At 41.6% G+C, this 23,080-nt stretch overlaps 1 protein-coding gene across 1 annotated transcript in view; it reads right to left on the bottom strand.

The window, feature by feature from the left end:
* HS6ST1 (heparan sulfate 6-O-sulfotransferase 1) overlaps positions 1-22,266 on the bottom strand; it is a 303,152-nt gene extending 280,886 nt beyond the window's left edge. Inside the window, exon 1 of the mRNA XM_020967137.2 lies at positions 20,774-22,266. Coding sequence (XP_020822796.1) covers positions 20,774-21,291 — 518 coding nt within the window. The 5' untranslated portion in view covers positions 21,292-22,266. The remainder of the gene's footprint in view (positions 1-20,773) is intronic.
* Between the last annotated feature and the right edge of the window lie 814 nt (positions 22,267-23,080).

The raw sequence follows: 23,080 nt of genomic DNA, 5'->3' as shown, positions 1-23,080 counted from the left end.
TCCCTTACACTATGTCACATTGATCTCTAAGGATCTTGCATCTTTCAAGCTGTAATAAATAGTCGATGAGTTTATGTTCTAAGGCAGGGAGGATAAAGGAACAAGGACAATGGATTGAGCTGAGTCCCTGCCTAGGAAGTAGGCTTTTCTGTCCTTCTCCAACCATTTTTCATCCTTTTAAGTCTCTGCCCCTCTCCTTGAATTTAGATCAAACACCTGACAATATGCTGCTTATGTTTAAGCCCCCAAGGCGGCAAAAAGACAGCCCAGACCAATACAGATGCCATACTAACTCCTTAAGGGCAGGGAACCTAATACAGTCATTGCACATAGTTGGCACTTAATACACTGCTGTTGAAAGAATGAATAAATTTTACAGATGAAGATACTGACAGAGAAGATGCGAATCCCTGTCCTTTCTTCCTCATAGGGAAGCAGTGAAGACTGAACGAGATGATGGACAAGAAAGTGTTCCGAATAGCAAAGTGGTAAAACAAAAAAAGATGATGTGATTTCTTCTTTCTTCAAAGACTTTCTATATTTTCTACTTTTTCCATCTTCCTATTTTTATGAGCTGCTTACCCCTCTTCCCATCTTTTTGTAACAAGAGAACATAAGGGGGGGAAAAGACTGGATGATATGCCTCTGTCCTTTGGCACCAGCTCTTAACTGGGCAAAACTAAGTGAAGGACAAAGAGGCCAACACTCTCACTGGTCTAAAGTGAAAAAAAAAAGTTCATTTGAGTTGCTGGAAAAAGCTGTAATGGGCACTTCTGCCCAGTAACATTTCATTTATCTGCTACTATGGGGAAGAAGCAGTTTTACTGGGTAGCTAAAGCTTCTCTCCTCAAGCACTAACTTCATTTTAATCAGCTTTAAATGTTGATCTTCATAAAATACACCATACATTTCCCTTCTTTTAAAACAGAACAGGCTAAACATCATTTAATCCTTTCTTGTTGATCTCAGGTAATCAATTTGAACTCCACCTGCTGTAGCTTGCTATCATGTCAATGCCTTGAAGAATGTAAGCTTCTTTGACCTCTCTACAACATGGTTCTAAGCTGGCTATGCATCTTTTTCTTTATTTCTTTTCTTCCTTCCCCAATTCCTTCCTTCCCCTCTCCCTCTCCCTCTCTCGCTGGCAATTGTGACTTGTCCAGGTTCACACAGCTAGTACATGTCTGAGGTCACATTTGAATTCAGGTCCTCTGACTCCGAGACCCATGCTCTATCCACTTTGCCACCTAGCTGCCCCTGGCAATGCATCTTGAGTTATTTTTGCTTGTGATTTTAAAAATCGTTTTTCTCTCTCCTCCCTCACCATGAGGCCATCTGCTGTCTGTGTGTCTCTAGAACAGGGGTTCTTAACCATTCTAAGGTGTGTCATGGATCCCTCTGGCAGTCTGCTAAAGTCTATGGACCATTCTCAGAATGTTTTTAAATGCATAAACTAAAATACATAGAATTAAAGAGGAAATGAATTACAATGAAACATAGTTGTAAAGATTTTAAGAAATGTTCATGGACCCCAGGTTAAGAATCCCTTGCTATAAAAGGATCAATCAATTAACAAGTATTTATTAAGTATTTACATACCATGTGCCAGATGTTGTGCTAAGCAATGGAGATACAAAGATAAAAATAAAAGAATCTCTATTCCCAAGGAACTTATATTCTAATGAGGAAGACAATACGGACCAAGTATATACAGAATAAATATAAAGAGAATAAATAAACAAATACAAAGTAGTTAAAGACAAAGTAATTTGAGAGGAAGGACACCATCCACTGAGGTGATCAGGAAAGATTTTGTGTAGAAAATAAAACTTGAACTTTGCCTTGAGGGGAGTGGATTCTGTGAGGCAGCGGGAAAGAGGGAGGACGTTCCAGGCATAAGGGCCCTCCAGAGCAAAGGCAGGGAGATCAGTCACGGGAGATATTCTCTGCTGTACGAGAGGCACAAAAAAAAGCCTGTTTAGTTGAATTTGAGTGAGGAGGAGAGATAATGTCCAAGAAAGCAAAAAAGATAAGATGGCACCAGGTTGTGAAGAGCTTTAAAAAACATTAACAGTTTTAAAATTTGAACCTATAGGCAAGAGGGAGCCACTGAAGTTTACTGAGTAAGGTAGTCCACATGGTCAGACCTAAACTTAAAATCACTTTGGTAACAGTGAGGAAGATGGACCGAAGTCAAAGAGATGAACTTTTAAAACTGACTTTGTGACACTGAATTTGATTGTTTTCAGAGCCCCTTTCTTTTGTATCCTTCTGTGTTCTCTACAAGAACAGGCTGTCAGATAAATGAATCCTGCATAAGTGACTAGTAAGGTGTTACTGTATACATGTTAATATCTGATACTCTGTTGCCCTCTTAAATACATGACAAGTCCCCACTTGCTGCTCACAGCCAATAATTTCTTCCCTTCTACCAATTTGAGGTGAGGAGATAGAGGTAAAAAGCCTTCTTAGAAAAGGATGGTCTCCTTCAATCTTTCATCAGCTCTTGAAGGATTAGGAATTAAACAAAATCCTTTAACCAAGCCAGGCAGCATACCCTGCCCTCCTCCAGAGGCCCTCCCACTACCCTACAAATCTGCCACAAGTACCACCAGCAAAAGAGAAGAGAAGAGAGAGAGAGAGAGAGAGAGAGAGAAGAGAGAGAGAGAGAGAGAGAGAGAGAGAGAGAGAGAGAGAGAGAGAGAGAGAAAGAGAGAGACAAAGACAGACAGGCAGACAGAGAATGACTGAAGTCCAGATTCAAGTCAAGGTGACTAGCTAACCGAGCATTATGGAGGTGGGTAACCCAAAGCAGCCAAAAACTTCAAGGGAAATTGAGGGGCCGAAATTGCTCTACAATTTTGCAAACAATTAACTCCAGAGTTTTTAATCCCTTCAATTACTATATTTTTAAAACAATTATTGATTTGATCTCTGATTTTCTTCTCCTTGTGTTTTTTTATGCAAATAGAGGCAGCAGCTGCTCCTATCAACATGAGTTGCTAGTAGGAGGGATATTCAACCCAAATATATACTGTCTCTTTGTAAGCCTATATTTATTTATACATACACACATGCATGCGCCCACAAAGAATGTCATAAGTAACTCAAAAGGTTTATGTTTGGCCTCAGTGAAAGACTAGGCTAGACATGGGGAAAAGTTATATGCTAGAGTACATCAACAAGAATGTGTTGCCAGTCACTATTGTAAACGGGGCTTTTGTCCCTTGTCTCTGAAGCTTGTTCCTTTCTGGGAGACTGACTACTCTGGGCCAGAGGCTATTTGTTATCTTGCGCTTTGTGCTAGGCTGAAGCCTCCTCAGACACTGGTTGAGGCCTGTTCTGATTTCACCTCCTGCCCCATTGTTAATGTAACCTGGATCTCAACCTGGAATAGAAAGGAATCTGTCACCTGAGTTCCCAACCAAGGAACTTGACAATAATTCAAAAATTCTATAGTTCATATCTCCTGCCTATTCAACTTTTTACCCCACTATTCCCTCAATGTGAACCCTCCACTTAAGTCAGAATGGTTTCTTTACTCCCTCCGGCATATGTCAAGTTCATTTACACCTTTGTGCCTTTTCTATGTGGCTCCTTCACTTGTAAAGTTTTCTCTGCTACTCTGTACCTAAAGGACAGAAAGTAAGCTCTGTGAGAGTAAGGGAGTATGTTATTTTTATCTTACCATCTCTAGAATCTAGCATCATGCCTTACAAGTAGGAGGCACTTAATAAAAGTTTATTGAATTGAATCATGCCTTTGTTGAATAACATTTAACATTATATCATTTTAGTTTCCTTGTCTATAAAATAGGGATAATAGTAATAATTGACAAAAGTGATCTTACAAGGCAGAGATGGGAAAAGCAGGCTATAAAACCTTTTAAGAAATAAACAAATGAGATTTTTCATTATTAGTATTTTACAAGTCCTAACTATCCTTCAAGGTCCAGCTTAAGATGTCCCTCCTCCAGGAAGCCTTTCTTGATCATACCACAGGATTTAGAAAAGAAAGGTTCAGGTTTTTTTTTTAACTCTTATTTTTAATTTTTAGTTTCAAATTCTGGCCCTCTCTCTCCTTTTTCTCCTTCTCATTGTGATTTGCTACAAAGCCAGGATGAGAACTTAGACCTCTGAGTCCAAAATTAGTGCCCTTTTCTCTTACCCATATTAAAAGACTTTTTCACCTCTGAACTTCCATTGCACACGTAGTTTGTAACACACATTTTGGTATTAATTATGTAACTCCACCTTGTACTGTCACTTACGTTCAGGTCTTCTTTCCCCAACCAGATGATAAGTACCTTTAAGTCAAGGATGACATGACATACTGCTTTTGTAGCCACAGCTATGGGCCTATGGCATGTGTTTTGTGCCTGCTGAAATGAAGTAATATTTTCAAGAGGTAGATTTTTTGCACACTGATACTCCCCCCACCCCCAAGAGAAGTACAGTGAAGTACAGTTTCACACAGTATGAAGTCAATTTATTAACCTCATTATCTCAAGAGGTGGTAGAGACTGAAGATTCATAGTGTCAAAATAGGTTTAGATAATTTCCTGGATAACAGAAACATACTGGGTTGTCAAGGAAAACAAGTTTGTTTGGAGTATGTGTGCCTAATCTTTTCAGAAGACATCATAGAAGACTGGCCATGACCTCCCAAGAAACATCCTTAGTGCTTCGTTATTTTATGATTCAGAGTTATCATTAAAAAGATACCAGAGGCAAAATCTCAGATTGAACAAACCAAAGAGTCATTAAATGGTCATAGTGTAGGTGGTCAATTTCTTACCTTCAGGAGTGTTTCCCTGAGAATAAAAAAGTAATCAGGAAAAGGTCACAGATGCCAACCAATGACTACTTCCTCTAATCTGACAAGACTCAGTTCCTGTTCCCTTTCTCCGATCTACCCCTTTGGGGTATATAGGTCAATTTACTTTTACTTCCCTTGAATTATCCTGAAGAGCTCTGGAACCTTTGGACTTGCTTAACCCAGGGCTTCCTCATGCAGAATTTCTCAACAGAGGTTTTAATACTGTGCACAAAGGGTATGATTTGTTTTTAAAGGGATAGTTTTTGAATGAGGTTCAGCATTTCATTTCAAGGGCACAGGCTGGGCTCAAAACAGAGCAATCAGGATAAGTCCCAATGTCTTCGTCCACAGCTCACACAACTCCTTTGCTTTAAGGGCTCCAGTGAAAGGGAGTGGAAAAACACACACACCACCCACTGATAAGAAGAGATAAGAGAAGTACCAAAAAACTATCAAGTCTTTTCCGACATAAGACACGACAACATGAACCAGAGCTGACCAGCTGCCATCACTGTTCAAATGGTTTAGCACCTTCCTCCTCAAATGCTTTTAATAAAAAACCCAGAGATCTCAAGAAAACAGTAACTCAAGTGAATAAAATACCTCAAAAACTTAGTGTCTGGAAAGGAACAAAGGATTGAACTTAAAATTGTATAAAAAACTTTCCTGGGAAAAGGCAGCATCACAAGAAAATTTAATACCGTTTAGGTCACTCTTACATTCCATTATTCTCATTCAATTGTATTATTGGTTTTTGGGGTTGAGACATAGTGAGCACCAAAAAACAAACAAACAAACAAAAACCCCAACCCCCCCAAAAAAACCCAAAAAAACAACACAAGAACTTCTAAAGGGATACACACAAAGGAGGCAAACCCATCCCAGACTCTGTGTGGGGTAATCAGATGAAATACTGCCTATTCTACAGAGAAACTTAGAGCAAGCAACCAGAGAGCTCCTAGAGAATTTGACTGGTGGAGACTGTCTCGCCTTTGTTTATTCTGAGGGGTATCCTTAAAGCTCGCTGGGCAGAAAACTTCAGGGCTTCAGTCTGGATTTTAAGATAAGTACCTCATTCTTTTTTTTTTCTTTTCCAAAGAAAAACAAACTTTCCGCAAGTAGTGACCCCACACCATAACAACCACATCAGAGTGTGGGAAGACTACTGCTACTCCCTCACTTGGAATTCCTACCCACCCAGATCCTCTTTTTTCTATCCAAATCTTAACCACCCTTCAATGTCCAGCTCAAGAACTGACCACTGTGATTTTTCTCTTTATTTTTCCTATTTTGGCATTTCCTCATGTATTGACTGGTACTGTTACTTACAATGTCATGTGTGTATATACTAGCCCCACTCCAACTCCCTAACCCCAGAGGTTGTAAAGATTTACATTTTTTTGTAATTTCTCCCCCTGCTCCCCCATCCAACTCACCCCAACCTGATCAAGCAGTATTTCCCACAGGATATTTATTTGTTTTCCAGATCCTTGAAAACAAAAACAAAACAAATTGTAAAAATTACCCAAGCAGTTTTCTTCTGAGCACTGTCTTGGTCCAGGAAGATTTTCAAGTAGATGCACGCACACGCGTGCACACACACACACACACACACACACACACACACACACACACGAACACAGAGTTCTGAACTTAATGAATGTCATAGTAGACTCTCCATCAGGAGTTAAGAGGGAAAGCTATGGCCAGTGGGGTGGGAGGGTTTCAGAGAAGATGATATAGTCAATATACTTAATCTGGAATTATGCCCAAAGTGTTATTAAAGTACCTATCCCCTTTGACCCTGCAATATCACTACTAGGTCTATTTCCAAAAATACGGAAAAAGGAAAAGAACATATATGTTCTAAAATATTTATTACAGCTCTCTTTATGGTGGCAAAGAACTAGAAATTGTAGGGATGCCCATCAATTGGGGAATGACTGAACAAATTGTGGTATATGATTATGATGGAATACTACTATGCTATATGAAATGATGAGCTCGTTAATTGTAGAAAAACATGGATAGACTTACATGAAATAATGAAGAGCAAAATGAGTAGAACCAAGAGAATGTTGTATACAGTAACATCAATATTGTTTTTAAGAACTTTGAGCAAATAAGTCATTCTGACTTATTATTATTGACATTTGACCTATAAATACCCAAATTAACTACAAAGGACATATGAAGGAAGATGCTATCTGCATCTAGAGAAATAACTGATAAACAGAACTATGTCTAGAATGATTTTACATATATACATATTTGTATATGTGTGTGTGTGTATATATATATATGTATATATATACACACACACACATATATATATATATACACACACCCATACATATTTGTTTCTAATGGTAGCTATCTCTGGGGGGAGGGAAGAAAAAAAGAAATTTACATGACAACTTTATTATATATTTAAAAGGAATAGCAAGTTGCACACAACAGATTTGCAGTTTTGTGTACAATCATCTTTTTTTTTATTCTACTATGTTATAGAAAAGCTTGTATTATTTCATAAATTAAAAATAAAAAGCACTAAAAATAAATACCTTGAATTGAATAAGGAAGAGAGGGATCCCAGTTATTTAAGTAAATGAATCTGAAATATACAATTTGTTACACATGTACCAGACACCCATTTTGGTCATGATTCTTCTGATGTTAAGTACTAAAAAGAAATTTTCAACACATCTCCCCTGACTCATCAGTCAACTGCTGTTCCTTTCTGTGATGCCAACTCTTATAGTCAGTTTAGCCTTAGAAACAGGGGAACTCAGGTGAACTAACTGAGACATATAGCGTAGGGTTGACCAGAACTGAGTCAGGTTTCTCTGAGAGATATAGGTCTTCTAATCTGAAGAAAATAAAACTCCAAAAACTGGGACATCAATCTGAACTAAGGAAAAATATGACTATGTAATAATTTTAAATGTTCTTTTAAAAAGACACACAAAGACTGCTTACTGACCAACAAAGTATTGGAATCTGTTTTTTAGTAATTCACTTTAAAGAGCAGATAATTGGTAGTCAGATGAGAAAACAGAATTAGAATTCAAAGGGCTTGAGAGGTCCTCTAATCCAACCTATTTATCTTAGAGAGGAAAAGAAAGGTGAAATTATATGCCCAACGTCACAAAGGCTGGTTAAGTGGCAGTAGGGAATTAGAACCCAGGCCCTCTGACTTCAAACAGCACTCCTTCCACTAGGACCCCCTCCCCACACATAAGTGCTTGTACACTTTTCTTCTTGTAAAATGTAGTTTACAGAATTAATTGCTTAATAGCAGTTTCTTCACAGATGGAGCAAGGATGCATTTTAATACACCCTGGTCTGAACTCTATGAGGAAGCGCTGTGTGTAAGTGTACAATGAGTACAAATACACAGGAAACAGAGACCTAGAAAGGTTTAGCAACTTGCTTGATGTCACACACATACAGTAGAGGGGGGATTCAGACCCAGGTCTGATGGCTCTAAATGCAGTCCTCTTTTCACTGCACTACTTATTTAGCTGTGTAAGTGACTTCCAAAGTGAAGTAATTTAACCTCTTCACTATCCTTATCTGTAAAATGGGGAGAATATGACCGACCTCATAGGGTTTTTGTGAGAGTCAGACAATTTATGTGACGCTCTTTGCTGACCTTCAAGTGCTATACAGATACGAGTTATAAAGGCCAAATTCTGATATTCCTCTCTGTGGCTTCTTCCCCTCAGTCTGTCCTGCATCATTGCTTACATAATGTAACTGCTCTGTTTTTACATCTCCAATTCATTCATTCAATAAGCATTTATTCACGAGCCTACTGTCTTCATGCCAGGCAGTGTGCTAGGCACTGGAAATACAATGGTTTGATCAATACCCACTACCAAGAGTAACACATTAAAATTCTTTAAACTGGCAGTTATCTAGAATCTAGCTGCATCCTACCTTTCCAGCCTCAGATCTGATATTCCCCATGACCATCTTGCTGTTCCATCCTGGCTTCATTCAAACCCCCAAACTCACCTTCACCTCTGCTCATCATTATCAGGTGTCTATTTCTTCTTCTCACAGCCAATGCAAGGTTCCATCCATCTATCTTTCACAGTTAATTTCAATTCAGTAGCCACTTATTTAAATGTCTACTATGAGACCACACTGTGCTAGGTATTGGATATTCAAAGACAAAAACACAATATAGTCCCTTCCCTCAAGGAACTTACATTCTTTTGGGGGAGGGGGACAAAATGTACATAGTTAACACAAAATAAACACAAAAGACATTTTGAGGGGGAGGAAAAGAGGGGTCAGGAAAGGTATTTTGTATGAGGTAGCACTAAATCTTACCCTTGAAAGGAACTCAAGATGTGATGCCAGATCACTTAATCTCTGTTTGCTTCAATTTCTTCAACTGTAAAATGGAGATAATAACAGCATCTACTTTGCAGGGTGGTTGTGAAGATCAAATGAGACAATATTTGTAAAAAGCACTTAACAGGGCCTGGCCCATGACAGAAGCTATATAAATGCTTATTTCCTTCCCCTCCCCCCTTCACATACAATATTTCATCTTCCATTTCTGTATCTTTGCAGAGGCAACCCCCCTCACACATACAGAAAGACTAGAATTCACTCTTTCTTTTGATCCCTTATTCCCTTCAAAGTCTACTTCCTACATGAAGGCTTGTTTTTTTTTAAATCCGGCATCTGCTAATCCTTCACCACCAATAAAACCTTGTGATTTATTTTATATGTGTATGTATTAAATATTGTCTCCCATGATAGAACGTAAGTCTCTTAAGAACCGGAACTGTGTTGTTCTTGGTATTTGTAACTCCAGAGCCCAGCAGAGCCCAGCTTGACACGTGGTAGGTACTTAATAAATGCTTGTTAATTGACTGAGGACCACAGCCATACTTCTTTGCAACATTCATCTTTGTACTAATGGTGGGATCTAGAACTCAGAACATTTAGTCAATCCTCCTTATGTTACCATGAGGGATCTGAGGCCCAGAGGCTAAGGGATTTGCTTAAGGTCATACAGATGGTAAGTGACAGAGTTGGGATTGGAACACATTTCCTGACCCCCAAGTCTAATATTATTTCCATATATGATACCTCCCCTAATCACATACTGTTTTACACTTTTAACTCAGTGTGTGTGTGTGTGTGTGTGTGTGTGTGTGTGTATTTATGAGTGTGTTTTATTCTAATGAAGGAAGCTTGATGGCACTGGGGATACAGTAACAGGAAAATCTGAATTCCATTCTGATCTTAGACACTAGCTGTGTGACTCTGAGCAGTCACTTAATCGCTCTCAGCCTTAGTTTCCTCATTTACAAAATGGGAATAATAGCACCTCCCTGACAGGACTGTTGTGATATCAAATGAGATTTTACACACACACACACACACACACACACACACACACACACACACACACACACACACGCACAAGTATATAACTTTGAAAACCTTAAAGCACTGTATAATGTTATCTATGAGTTATTTTAAGAACAAGGACCATGTAGCTACCACAGATTTCTCTTCTTATCACCACTGCAGGCATTTAATGAATGTTTGTCCAATGTAATAAACATTTATTAAGTGCCTACTATGTGTCAGACACTGTGCTAAATGCTGGGGATATAAAAAGAGGCAAAAGACAGTTGTTGCCCACATGAAGCTTACAACCTAAGGAGAGACAACATGCAAACAAATACATACAAGGCAAGCCACATAGAAAATAAATAGGAAACAATTAGCACAGGGAAGGCACTGGAATTAAGAGGGGCTGGGGAAGGAAGAAAGTGGAATTCTAATTGAGACCTAAAGGCTAGGAAGATCTGTAGTCAGATGAGGGAGGGAAAGCATTCCAAGGATGAAGGATAGCCAGAGAGAAAATTCAGAGCTGAGAGATGGAGAGTCTTGTTTGTAGAACAGCCAGGAAGCAGTGCTACCAGATCGAAGAGTAAGCTCTGGGGAGTTGAACTGAATTGAATCAGTGAGGGTCTCAAATGAGGTTTGCCGTATGACAGAGCAGGTAACAAAGACTAGTACTTCACACTGTGTTCAAAAATTCCACTGATTAATTCAACAAATCTGATTAAACATTTAGTAAGAATCTTCTATGTGCAAGGCAGTGTTAAGACTGGGGTTGTAAACACAATAAAAGAAACAGTTCTTACCTTCCAAGAGTTTACATTCTTCTGGGGAAGCGAGATTATAAATCATATTCAAAGGAATACAAAGTAATTTCAGGAGGGAGAGTGCTATTTTGACCAACTGCTCTAATTCTACAAAGGAATATTTGACATCGACTTATCTCATCAGCAACTACCACTCAGAATTAAAAGGATATGGTATGCATCTTCCCAATGCTACTTAGAGAATTTTGCCAAATGTTTTCCAGTAACTCAAGGGATAGGAGTGGGCACACTAAATGACCCTCAAAAGATCTCCTTTTAAATATGACAGGTAAAACAACTGATTCCAGTCACAGCCACGTTTCATTTTTGTCTCTGCATAATCAACATTTAGTATAGTGCCTGGCATGGAGAGGGAATTTAATAAATGCCTGCGAATTGACTGACTGGAACCAAGGAGAGTTAAAGAGATATTCCAAACTAAATCGTAAATTCCTTAAAGTCAGAAAGAGTCTTCTTGAAATTCTGTATCTTCCCTCTTTCAGTCCTCTCCTCCCCCAAGTACCTCTCTTGCCAGGAGACTGTAAATTCCCTGACGTTAGGGAAGAACTGGGTTTTTATCTCTGAAATAGTGCCTTGAACACTGTTGTTGCTGCTTAGGCATTTCAGTCAAGTTTGACTCTTCAAGACCCCATTTGGAGTTTCTTGGCAAAGATACTGGAGTGGTTTGCCATTTTCTCCTACAGCTCATTTTATGGATGAGGAAACTGAGGCAAAGGGGGTTAAATGATTTACCCAGGGTCACACAGCTAGCATCTGAAGCTACATCTGAACTCAGATTTTCTTGACTCCAGACCTGGCATTCTATTCACTGCACCACTTAGTTGTCCCTTGACCATATATATAGTAGGTACTTAATAGGTACTTGCTGAATGAAATTGAATATGGTATATCCTCCAGAAAAAGAGATTTGTTAGTGCTTCCTTTCCTCTAAAAACTCTTTCTTATACACAACAGCCTAGACTTTATCAGTACGGTGGGGCTGACCTTTAACATCTTCATCCTTGCTCTCATTACTGTTCCCCTCCCCCCATCAAGGCCCGGACTTCTCTTCTGTCTTCCTATCATTTAAGTCATGGAGTGCCTCCTTCTAGCAGGGGGTCTTAACCTGATGTCTGTGAACTTGATTTACTTTTGTTTTTAGTATTTTGACAAGTATTTCAATATAACTGGTTTTCTTTCTAATCCTATATAGTTTACTTTATTCATTTAAAACATTCTGAGGAATCCATAGTCTTTACCAGATTCCCAAAAGGGATACATGATTTAAAAAAAAAAGCTAAAGAACCTCTGACTGACTTACAGGCACCTGTAGCTTGTACCACAAATTTTTTAGGGTCAATAAAAGGCTTTGTTCCAATTTCAAGGGATTATTTCAGGCATCATTCAGCAGGTGGGGCCTTCCTAATGGCCCCAGAAATAATATTACCTCAGGTTGGTATGGATTGCAAAGGCAGTGTCAGTGTCACGTTTTTTATGTAATTTGATGCTCTCAACAGTCTCCTGACACGGGTGGGGCAAGCATTTTCTGACCTCATTTTACAGATAAGTAGGTTAAGTGATAACAGACCTGAGATTCAAACCCAGCTCCTCTGAGCCTGAGTCCTGAGGCGGTGGGACCAGATCACATTTGAGGTCCCTTCCAATTACAAGGCTATATTCCTCTGGTCTTTATAAGCTAAGCAAATTCATCTTTAGCCATTAGCACCTTAGTTTCTGGGACATAAAGGCTCGTTCTCTCTTTTAAAAGCAACTTCCCATCACACCCCTTTCATCTAAAAACATCTTCCCGAAGAATTCTGAATTGCAAATCATCACAACCTGACTCTTTTCCAGAAGCAGTAAGAGCCAGCAACAATAACAATAATAATAATTGCTAACATTTATGTAGCCCTTTTAAGGATCGCAAAATCCTCTGCCTACATTAATTGCTTCATCTGATCCTCACAACAACCCTATGATGTAGGGACTGCAGAGATTATTATACCCATTTTACAAATGAGGAAACTTACCCATCATCTCTCAGCCAGTGTCACATACAGAACTCAGTTTTTGGAACAGTCCTTTGAAGTTAGTTCTCCCTTGGACTCCAAATCCAGAGTTTTGGGTATTTTTTTCTTCTCACGACCAACAAACAAGTAAATTATCTAATACCCTTTATGAAAAGAAAAGTTATTCCCCAATGATTTGGGAATTGTTATTTCTCTAGTATACCATGGGATCCAGCCCGAAACATGGAAGCCTGGAATGGGGATAGACAGAAATGACTAGCAGAGACAAAAAACCTTGACCCTTGGAACAAACAGACAGCCCAGGCGCATTCTGAATCCATGCCTATGTTTGCTTTGCATAAGCCAAACTCTAGGCGATCTTGGCCCCCCCCCCCCCAAGTCAACACTGGTGCTATTCTGTTTATTGGTTTTAAAATACTTGGGAAGAAAATGAGTTTCAAATAACATCAATGAGCAGGAAGATTTGGTTTCACCATTTCAGTGACATTTTAAAGACTGCATGAGTTACAGAGGAGAACTCATCTCACAATTCAGAAGTACTGTGTTAAAAACATGTTGGCAGTGATGATTTGGAAATTTTCTTCCTCACTCATTTTTTTGAAGTTAATTTTAAAAACCTAACAACTTGGAATTGTGTTTCTGAGCATTTTGACACTCTTCAAAGCCTAGCTTGTGTCTCATCTTTTCCTTGAAGACTTCTCTGACAAAGATGCATGGTGTAGGACAGGAAATGTAGTGGAAAGAGCACTGAATTTGAACTCAGAGCCTTATTGGCAAGGGGAGGGATCCATTTTGAGACAAAATGATGTAAAAACAAAAGATATCAATTTGAATAACAAATTTAATCTTTCTTTTTCAAGGGGGAAGGGTAATTACGGGAAGGGGGGAAATGTAGACTTTTGTTAAATGAAAAAAATTAAGTTAAAAAAAGAAAATGAAAATAGTGGAGAAGCCAGTACAGCAAAATGACAAAGAATGAGAGATTGTTCCTAGAGAGACCTTACTGGCCATATAATTTTGAAGCAAAAAAGTGAGTAACTTGATGGAATATAAAAAGAACAAGTCATATGTGGCAAAAAAGAGAGAAAGAAACATTAATATTTTAATCTTTTCATACAGGCCCCAAAATAATAGCTAATGAACTTCTCAAAGTACAATAAGAATGGTTTACCCATATTCTTCCTGCTTTATGTTTTCTTATAGTTTGAATTTCAGATCCCATTATTTACTGTTTTGGGAACTTTGGTTAAGTTACATCAAATTTCTGGGCCTGACCTTCTTCAATGAAAAAAAAGAGGTTAGATTAAATAGACCCTAAAAATCTCTTTCAAGTCTAAATCTGTGATCTTATTACTGCATGATATCTTATATTCTTTCTAGCTCTAATCCCTAACCTTATGATAGACCCATAGATATCTTTACCTCCTCAGAACTCTAAAACTTATTGCTTGTACGTTTTATTTTTAGTTATCTTTTCCTGTAGTCTTATCTTCCCAACTAGACAGCAAGCTTCTTTAGTACAGGAATGGTTTCCTAGACTTCTTCAACTCCCTTGACCTCCCCTCTCCCACCTGAGCAGAGACAACAAATTCACAGCCTTTGGCCTAAAATCTCCCATCTGCATTGCAGCAGGAACCTCACATTAAAATGTAATTGGGAAATGTTTAACAAAAATAAATAAAAATACAATACAACATAGATAATGTCAATTTGTGTTTTTTTAAAGTTAGTGTACAGCTTTTGGGGATCTGTTTCTATTTGAGTTTGATAGTAATAACTCACACTTAAACACCTGAATACCCTACTCCTTCCCTTGGATTTCTTTCAGTATGACTCACAAAAGAATGTTGATGTGTCAGACAGGAGGGTTAGAAGGAACAATCTAAGTTCCTAGAGGCCATAAAGAATCATGATGAGTAAACTCTTGTTTCTACATGTTTTATTTAAAAGGAGGTAACAGTACTAAATATGGCAGTTCCTGGATGATTGGATCATGTGCAATAAACACAATTATAATCATTCCTAGTCATCTTGCCTGGTTGCCAAGGAAGTTCACTTCAAGTGTAATTAAATCTAATGAATGATCTAGGAAGAGTCCCCAAGTGAAACATCCCAATGTGTCCCAAATCTGTGGAGACAAGGTGAGCCTGAAGTCCCAACAAACAATAGTTTCAAACAAAATAAAATGTTATGACTTGCAGTTCACTAAGATAAATCTCAATTTCAGGGACAGTTTAAGAAAGCTAAGAAAGATACTAAATGTGATTCCTCAATAATTTCTCCTAAGAGGTGAGGACTTATAGGTATGAAATAAGGTATAAGTTGTCACACATGGCCAATGTATGTGTTTTTGTAGGTGTCTGTTTTGCTTTCCTGTACTCTGCATAAGGGAGGGTTCCACTGGGGGGAGTAGCATCATTGGGATGTTATAATAATGTTAAAAAAATCAATAAAACAATTTGGGGGGGGTGAGGCAATTGGAGTTAAGTGACTTGCCCAAGGTCACACAGCTAGTGAGTATCATGTGTCTGAGGCCGCATTTGAACTCAAGTTCTCCTGACTCTGGGGCGGTTGCTCTACCCACTGTGCCATCTAGCTGCCCCAATAAGACAAAGGGCTAACAGTTTAGCCCTTTGAAGAAGACAAGGAGGGATGAGATGAGAAAGACAAAGGAGTTAAGTTATCCATTAGTTAAGTCCAAATTACAATTAACACCAACTTCAGCTTGGGTCGTCTGGCCAATAATAGCAGTTGGTTTTTTTTTTCCTCTAGAGCTTCCATTACTTTGATATATGTTGCTGCCAAAAAGAAAGTTCAGAAAGATTAAGTGACTTGCCCAAAGTTACACAGTCCCATGTGGACCAGAGAAAGGATTTGAACCTTTGTGGTTCTCCACAGCTAGCTCTTCATTCACTTCTTTTATCCCCAGAATATCTCCTTAGGTAATTGCCTCCACTACACCATGCTATGTAATCACAGCTTACACTTACATAGCTCTTTCTGGTTTATAAAGCACTCTGTATATATTCTCTCATTCGATACGAACTGGGAAGTGCCAAGGACCTTTCAACATCAACACCATGGATCCAAAGCAAGTATGACCACTAACTCAGCATCATTAAGGACCAGTAATTATTAGCATTTCAATTATGTGTGGGTGACAGCTCTCTATGGTCAGATCATGAGCAAAACCCTGCCTGGCTTTTTCATCAAAAGACTGAACATTCGCCAAACCTCTCTGGCTAATATTGACACAACCCGGGGTTTAGACAGCATACAACACATACAAAATGAAAGACAAACATTTGCCAACTCAATTCCTAGCATATGAATGCCTGCTCCCCCATTCCCCACTACCCAAGAAAAAGATATTAATGATTTTTAAAGATTTCCAAGCTTCATCTCAGAAAGTAATTATAAAATGCTTCCATTTCCATTCATCTCCCTCAGTATTTTGAGGCTCCTAAAAACATAGGCCAACTCCTATCAAATGCAAATGAGTAACTGGGGAGAAAATAAGGGATAAGAAGCTGTGAAAGTTCACGCTTTCCCAGAAAAAAACCCAACAACCGTGAGCATCTCTTAGGAATGTCTTTCCAAAATTCAAACTAATATACAAAAGTCACAAGAAGCTAGGAGAGACTTGATACAGGTATTCCAAAAGCAGACAACAAAGGATTTCTAAAAATTGCAGCAAAAGCTCATGCTTTCCCCTAGATTCATAAGGGTGTTTTCCATATTTAGACAGTTTCTAGGTCTCTAGACAGATGGGGGCTTTCCTCCCCAATCTCTCCAACCTCTCCAGCGCTGGTTAGTGAAATGTTTCAATGAATAGCTCAGCAGGTAAACCTTGGTGACAGACTGGCTTGTGCACATACAAAGCCAAGATTAAGTTAGCCTCTTGAGGAGGCTCATTAAAAAAGCAATCTACCCAGCGCTTGAAACAGAAATTAAACTGAGAGGGGAAAGAGAGGGGGTGGGAAAAGTAATACGGAAGCCACAATATAGTCCCAGTGAGATAGAGAATATATATAGTTTTACAAAGCAGATGCCTGCTAGTACTTAAACTAAGTTTTACAAAGAAATATCATGCTTTATCATTTCAAGGCCACTCCTGTGTGACCCATGGCCCTGAGAAACACTAGAAACACTACCGAGCTGGAATTCTTTCATACTTTGCTCAACTAGGCAGGTAAGATGGCAGGAAGGAACTGAGATTGTTCAGTTTCATCTTTGCTTAATTAGAACTCATTTCCAACTGCTTGTTCTTGAATCATGTTTCAACTAAATGCATGTTTGGTTATTGGGGGGGGCGGGGGAAGGGTATAGGGGAATAAGGAGAGAAGATCTTCCATTCTTTGTGACCTGACCTGCAAAGAGGATGCCTCTTCCAACCCCAGCTCCTTCCAACCCCCAGTTTTTCTTCCCCTTTTTGACTGGTCTTTATGAGTAGTTTGCAAAGGGGCTCAGCAAGCAAGGTCGAGCTACTCCTAGTGGAGGAAAGGAAAAATTAAAACAGGGGACCATTACACAGTCTACACAAAATGAAATTTAGTCTGAAGAGGCTGAGTTGCAGAGGCTCGCTCACAGAAAGAAGAAAGGAATTTTCCTGATGTGAAACGAAGACATCTCAGATTCACCAACAACATCACTTCAAAGGATTGTAAAGTCTCTGAAGATGGAGAAGAGTGTATTTTGCACATACATTTCCCCTCTTCCCGACAACTCTGAGAAGTGGCAGCCAAAGCAATACCCTTTTATAGATAAGTTAGGATTTAGAAAGCCACAAGAAAAGGAAACAGCTGAAGCTCTTGTCCAATCAGCCGACTTTGTTTACTAAGTTAGCACATCTACCCTGTCCCTCTTCTGCTTTGTTCAATGATGATCAGTCACCGGAACACAGAATCCTGTGATCTTCCGATGGTTCTAAGATTTCCCCCATTGTTCAGTCCAACATGGAGCACCAGAACAATAAAAAGGGGTGTAACTACACTGGGAGTTTATGTACCATGCCTAGGCTGTACAATGATAAGACCCCAATTCCTTGGAAAGCCTGAGGATTTGGGCTTATGGCTTTTTTGCAGGTGGACCCTGCTGAATATCTTTTCAAGTTTCAAAAGGCAGAGTGGGTAAAAGGAAGATACCTTAGTTAAGGTTGGGTTCTGCTTTTTAGAAAGGGCATATGACTGGTGGTAAAACAGGAACGGTCCCTGGATTCATTCACACCAGCTTAAAAAACAAATCAAATCCAAAAACTACAGAGCTTATAATAACCCTGGCAGCCATTCGATAGTGAATAGGATGAAATGAAAAAAGCGGTCATCCCTGAGTTGTCCACATTAAAAAAGACATTGTGAAAAAGTAACCTTTTGGAAAACAAAATAAAGGAAAGGATAATCTTTAAAAGTATCTGGCTCAGGCACCCTAATTTCATTGGTATCTATTGAAATTGGTCTGGAGCAGCACAGGAGGACCATGCAACCTCCTTACCCAGTCAACTGGTAATTCATCTATGATAAGCCCAACTCCTAAGAAGGAGGCAACTCCTCACCTACAGCCAGCAGGTACCCCAAAACCAGCTTGTCACACGACTTGGCCAAAGCCAGTAACAACAAACAAAGGAGAAATCACAGCAGCCCCAGCATTTCTGAAAACTCAGTCCTTAGGCAAACAGTTCTGGGCTAGGTAAACAAAAGGCATGCGGAGAAAAACTAACACTTGGACCTGTTCCCGAACTTGAAGGACCAAAGAAGAAGAAGGCAGGCAGTCGGGGGTCACTCCAGAAAGCTAACTCGACATAAACATAGACAATGGAGAGAAAAATCCCATTTTTTTAAGTACTAGGAAATTGGCACCACTCAGGCCCTGAGGGTCTAAAGTCTTCACAGTGAAAGTTACTTAATAGCTCAAGATTCCCTCACTCAAACGGACTCTGAGCACAAAACATCAGTCACTTCTAAAAAAAATAAAAATAAAAAAGAAGATGCTTATTAGAAACCAAAGTCCAGGCTTGAGAAACAAGCAGCTAAACAAACCAGCTGGCACTGGAGCTAATAAGCATCTCTTGAAGACTCCCTGGCTCCTAGATTCCTGCCTTCTCTACAGTGTGCTGTATATCCAGCTCATGCTGTCTACCTGATTGGGAGAGTGCAGACTAACAGGAAAGAAAGGTTGGGTCCATTTTAGCCATTCCTGATTTTTTTTTTAAGAAAACTCAGTGCCTAGACAAATCTACCAACCAATCTGTTTCTGTATGTAAGAGGAGGTGGGAAAGGTCTCATGATGGATAGTTTTGTTTGCTTATTTTTTAATAAGGTTTTGAACTTGAAGGTAATTCTGCCTAAAGGTCCTGAGGGTAACTAAGCTACAATTTAGTTGTCCGCAACTCAGTGATACACACAGTAAATTGACACACAAGTCTTTGTTCTTTCTACTCAAAGAGGAGAGAACTCAGTCTTTGGGAATACCTTAACCTCCATCAGCCCCCTGGGATCAGGGCGAAGGAACCCTGCTGCCGAGATCTAGTTGAAAGAGAAAGGGTGACAGAAGCCCAAGAAAAGCTTACTGGCTCCATGAGGCATAAAATCAGAATGTCAGCAAACATTAGAAAGGTCAGTGGGGAGAAAAGATCCAGTCTAGGACTTCCATACACTAAAGAGACATGGCCATATTCTTCATATTACAGGGTTCAGGTTAGTGAAGAGTAGTAATCGATTCCAATTTTTATGGGCTGGTAAATGAACGGTTTTAAGGTGAAACAGGTGGAGAACACTCTCTGAACACAAACACACTCTCCCCTCCTAACCAACCAACACACACACACACACACACACACACACACACACACACACACACACACACACACAATGTGGTATCAATACAAGACTAAGTGAAGAGGACAGCTTGCCAGTTTGGAGAACTTTGACTGAGTCAATGAACTGAAGAAGAGAAAGAGGAGAATTTCTAGGCATTCTAAACCCTGTGCTGCCCTTCCTGGAGGATGTAGTGTCTAGAGAGGTAATGAATGCTACATAATACTGAGCAGTAACCATGACCATCCAGGGCCACACGAATGCCTTAAAGGTGAACCGTGTTAAAAGCTAGAGAGAGCACTCGGGGTAGGGGCAGAAAACCTAACCACCTACCAGATTATCTCTATACCAAAGTAAGAAGTCTCAACCTGAAAACCCAACACTGCCACTCCGTTAGTATTACTGGAGAGGTTAAAAAGAAATCATAAGGAAGCCTCCAAATGAGAGAACAGATTTTGGGAACCGGAGGACGAGGAATGAAGGGAAAACTGTCCGGTAAGCAACGAGAAGGAAAGGTGAGGGCTAGTTTTGAGGTGAATGTGGGCAGTTCAAGCAAAGAAAAGAATTACGGGAGAAATCCAATAGAGAAGAGGGAGAATAAGGACGGCGACGGGGAAAGACACCCTGTAGGCAATAAGGGAAGGAATGGGCCATATACAGGGAAGAAGGGGAGCAAAAGGAATGGGGTGAGGGAGTTGGTGCCAACAAGGAGGACAGGGTCAGGGAAAGGACACTGGTAGGAAAAGAGGGATATAAATAAAAAGATGGGAGAAGAGATGTCCATGAGAGAATGGGTATGCAGCCAGACAGCATGGAATGGGGGACACTAAAGCACTAGGGAAGGTGCACCCCCCTTCCCGCCATCACCAGTTCACAGTGCCCCCGCTGTACACCCCGGGGCACAGAACATGGAAGGGGTCTCCCCTCTTACCTTGGTGTCTTGAGGGCCGCGTTCTCCCGCTTGTCCAGCACTCCAGGCACGCAGTTGGTGAGCTCGGTCCAGTCAGCGTGCAGACCGCAGCTCCAGCCGGTGGAGAAGCGGGAGAAGAGCCAGGTCTCCCTGCGGTTGGGCCGGTAGCAGGTGCACTTCTTCTGGCCGGGCCGGCAGTCGCAGGGCACCTCAAGGCGCACGTTCTGCACCAGGTGGCGGCCGAAGGTGGTGCCGCCCGTCTTCTGGATGTGCAAGAACACGATCACGTCGTCGCCCTTCATGTCGAAGGTGAGCGCCCGCTCCAGCTCGCGCACGGGGAAGTAATACTTCTTCACGTAGTGCGGGTCGGGCGTTGGGAAGAGGTCCAGGTCATCAGCCAGGGCGCGGCCGCTGGGCGCCCCCAGACTCAGCCCCGGCCCCACATACTGGTACAAGATCAGCATGAAGCACACCGAGCCGGCCACGATCAGCAAGAACTTGCTGGTCCTCTCAACCATGGTCCTCCCGGCTCGCTTCATATGTCACCATCTCCCAGGGATTTTTTTTTCCTTCGGGGAGTGGGGAACGGGGCGGGGAGAAGGGAGAAATAGGGAAGACCCTGCAACCTTTGCTTCGGGGTCTTTTCCTCCCTTTGGACGTTTTTTGAGAAAAAGGCAAAAACTGGATTGTTTTCTTTTTTTTAGGGGAGTGGGGTGTCAGCTTCCCCCTTTTCGTCCTGATGTCCACAGCTCAGTCGCTGAAACAACTCCGAGAGGCTCTTTGCGTGGGAGGGACACCGCAAAACTGGGGCGGGGAGGTGTCAATCAATCAATGCAGCCTGCGCCTGGTGCTTCCAAAGTCGCTGGAACTGCGTCCTCTTCCTCCTCCGCCTCCCGAATCAGCAGCGGCGGCGGCGGCGGTAGCAGCGACCCGGGCGAGCGGGGAAAGTGACGGGGGGAGGGGAGCGCCAAGAAAGGGGGTCGAGTGAAGTGCTCCAAACGAAAACAACCCCCTCCCAGCCCCGGACGCCGCGCACCCGTGCCCCCCCACACCCCAACAGCTGTCGCCGCCGCCACCACCCCGCCCGCGGCTCCTCCTGACGCCGCTGCGGCTGCCGCCGAGCTCCCCGGCTCGGGCTCGCGGCCGCCGGCCCGGGTGTCCTCTGCGGGGGGGCTCGCCCAGCCGAGGCTCCAGCCCCGGCTACTCGGAGTCCTGGCTTCCTGCAGCCGCCACACGGTGATCGGAGCCCGGCATGCACAGCGCCATCGCCTCCCGCCGCCGCTCCAGCTGCCGCAGCGGCAGCCCAAGCCGCCGCCGCCGCCGCCGCCGCCAGCCGGGCTCCGAGCTCAGCACTGCAAGCGGCGGCGGCCCCGGCGCAGGCAAGGCAGACGCAGACACACGCACACCCTCCCGGCTCGCGCACTCGCGCTCGCGCTCGTTTGCTCGCTCGCTCACTCTCTCACTCCCTCGCTCGGCCGCTCTCCCTCCCTCTCATACTCTCTCGGTCTCCCTGCAAAGCCTGCAGTGCTTCTTCCCTCCTCTCCTCCTCCTTCTCCTCCTCCGCCTCCTCTTTCTCTGGCCCCGCCTCCCTCTAACTTTTAGGTTGCTGCCTTCCGCCCGTGCCTTTTTTCCTCCTTCCTCACCTCTCCGATCTTTCCTTTCACTTCCTCTCCTTCCTCCCTTTCCCGAGTTCTAATTCGGAATTAACTCTGGGGGTCCTTTAAAAAGATGACTATGTACAGTAGTGTGTTTCTTCTTCTATCTACGGGGCGCTCGATTTGACTCCCTTTGACCCCTTCTCCAAACTGTAGTCGTTCTAAATGAATGATGTCTGGAGAGGAAGCTGAAATTAACCAACGAGACAGCTTGGCGCAGCACTGGACTGAGTCCTGGGTTCTAGTCCTTTCTCTGCCAGTTACTAGCTGTATGACCTTGAATGAATTACTTTACGTCCTATCAGCTTCATCTATGAAATAAAGAGGGTTGGGCTAAAAGATCTGTAAGGTCGTTCCAGTAGTACGATACAATGGTCCTAAATGGGAGAAGGATCGGGAATTTGCAAATATCCCTTGCGGTAGGTGTGTGTGTGTGTGTGTGTGTGTGTGTGTGTGTGTGTGTGTGTGTGTGTGTGTGTGTGTGTGTGTGTGATCAGTGCAATGATAGCCCCCAACCATCCTTAAAAAAAATATCCCGGGAAAGGATGTTGCATCTGCTAAGGAGGTTCCGTTCATTAGCAACGCGGTTTCCATGGCGGGTATACACTTCTTTTGATGAATGGGCAGTCCCAAGTACCTTACACTTGCCTGTTGGGACTTGAAGATGATTAAT

The sequence above is a fragment of the Phascolarctos cinereus genome, unplaced genomic scaffold (assembly GCF_003287225.1).
Source record: "Phascolarctos cinereus isolate Bilbo 61053 unplaced genomic scaffold, phaCin_HiC Scaffold_726;HRSCAF=1367, whole genome shotgun sequence".
In the NCBI taxonomy this organism is placed as follows: Eukaryota; Metazoa; Chordata; class Mammalia; order Diprotodontia; family Phascolarctidae; genus Phascolarctos; species Phascolarctos cinereus.
Note: the sequence above shows the minus strand (reverse complement) of the source record. Positions and strands in the feature narration are given on the sequence as shown.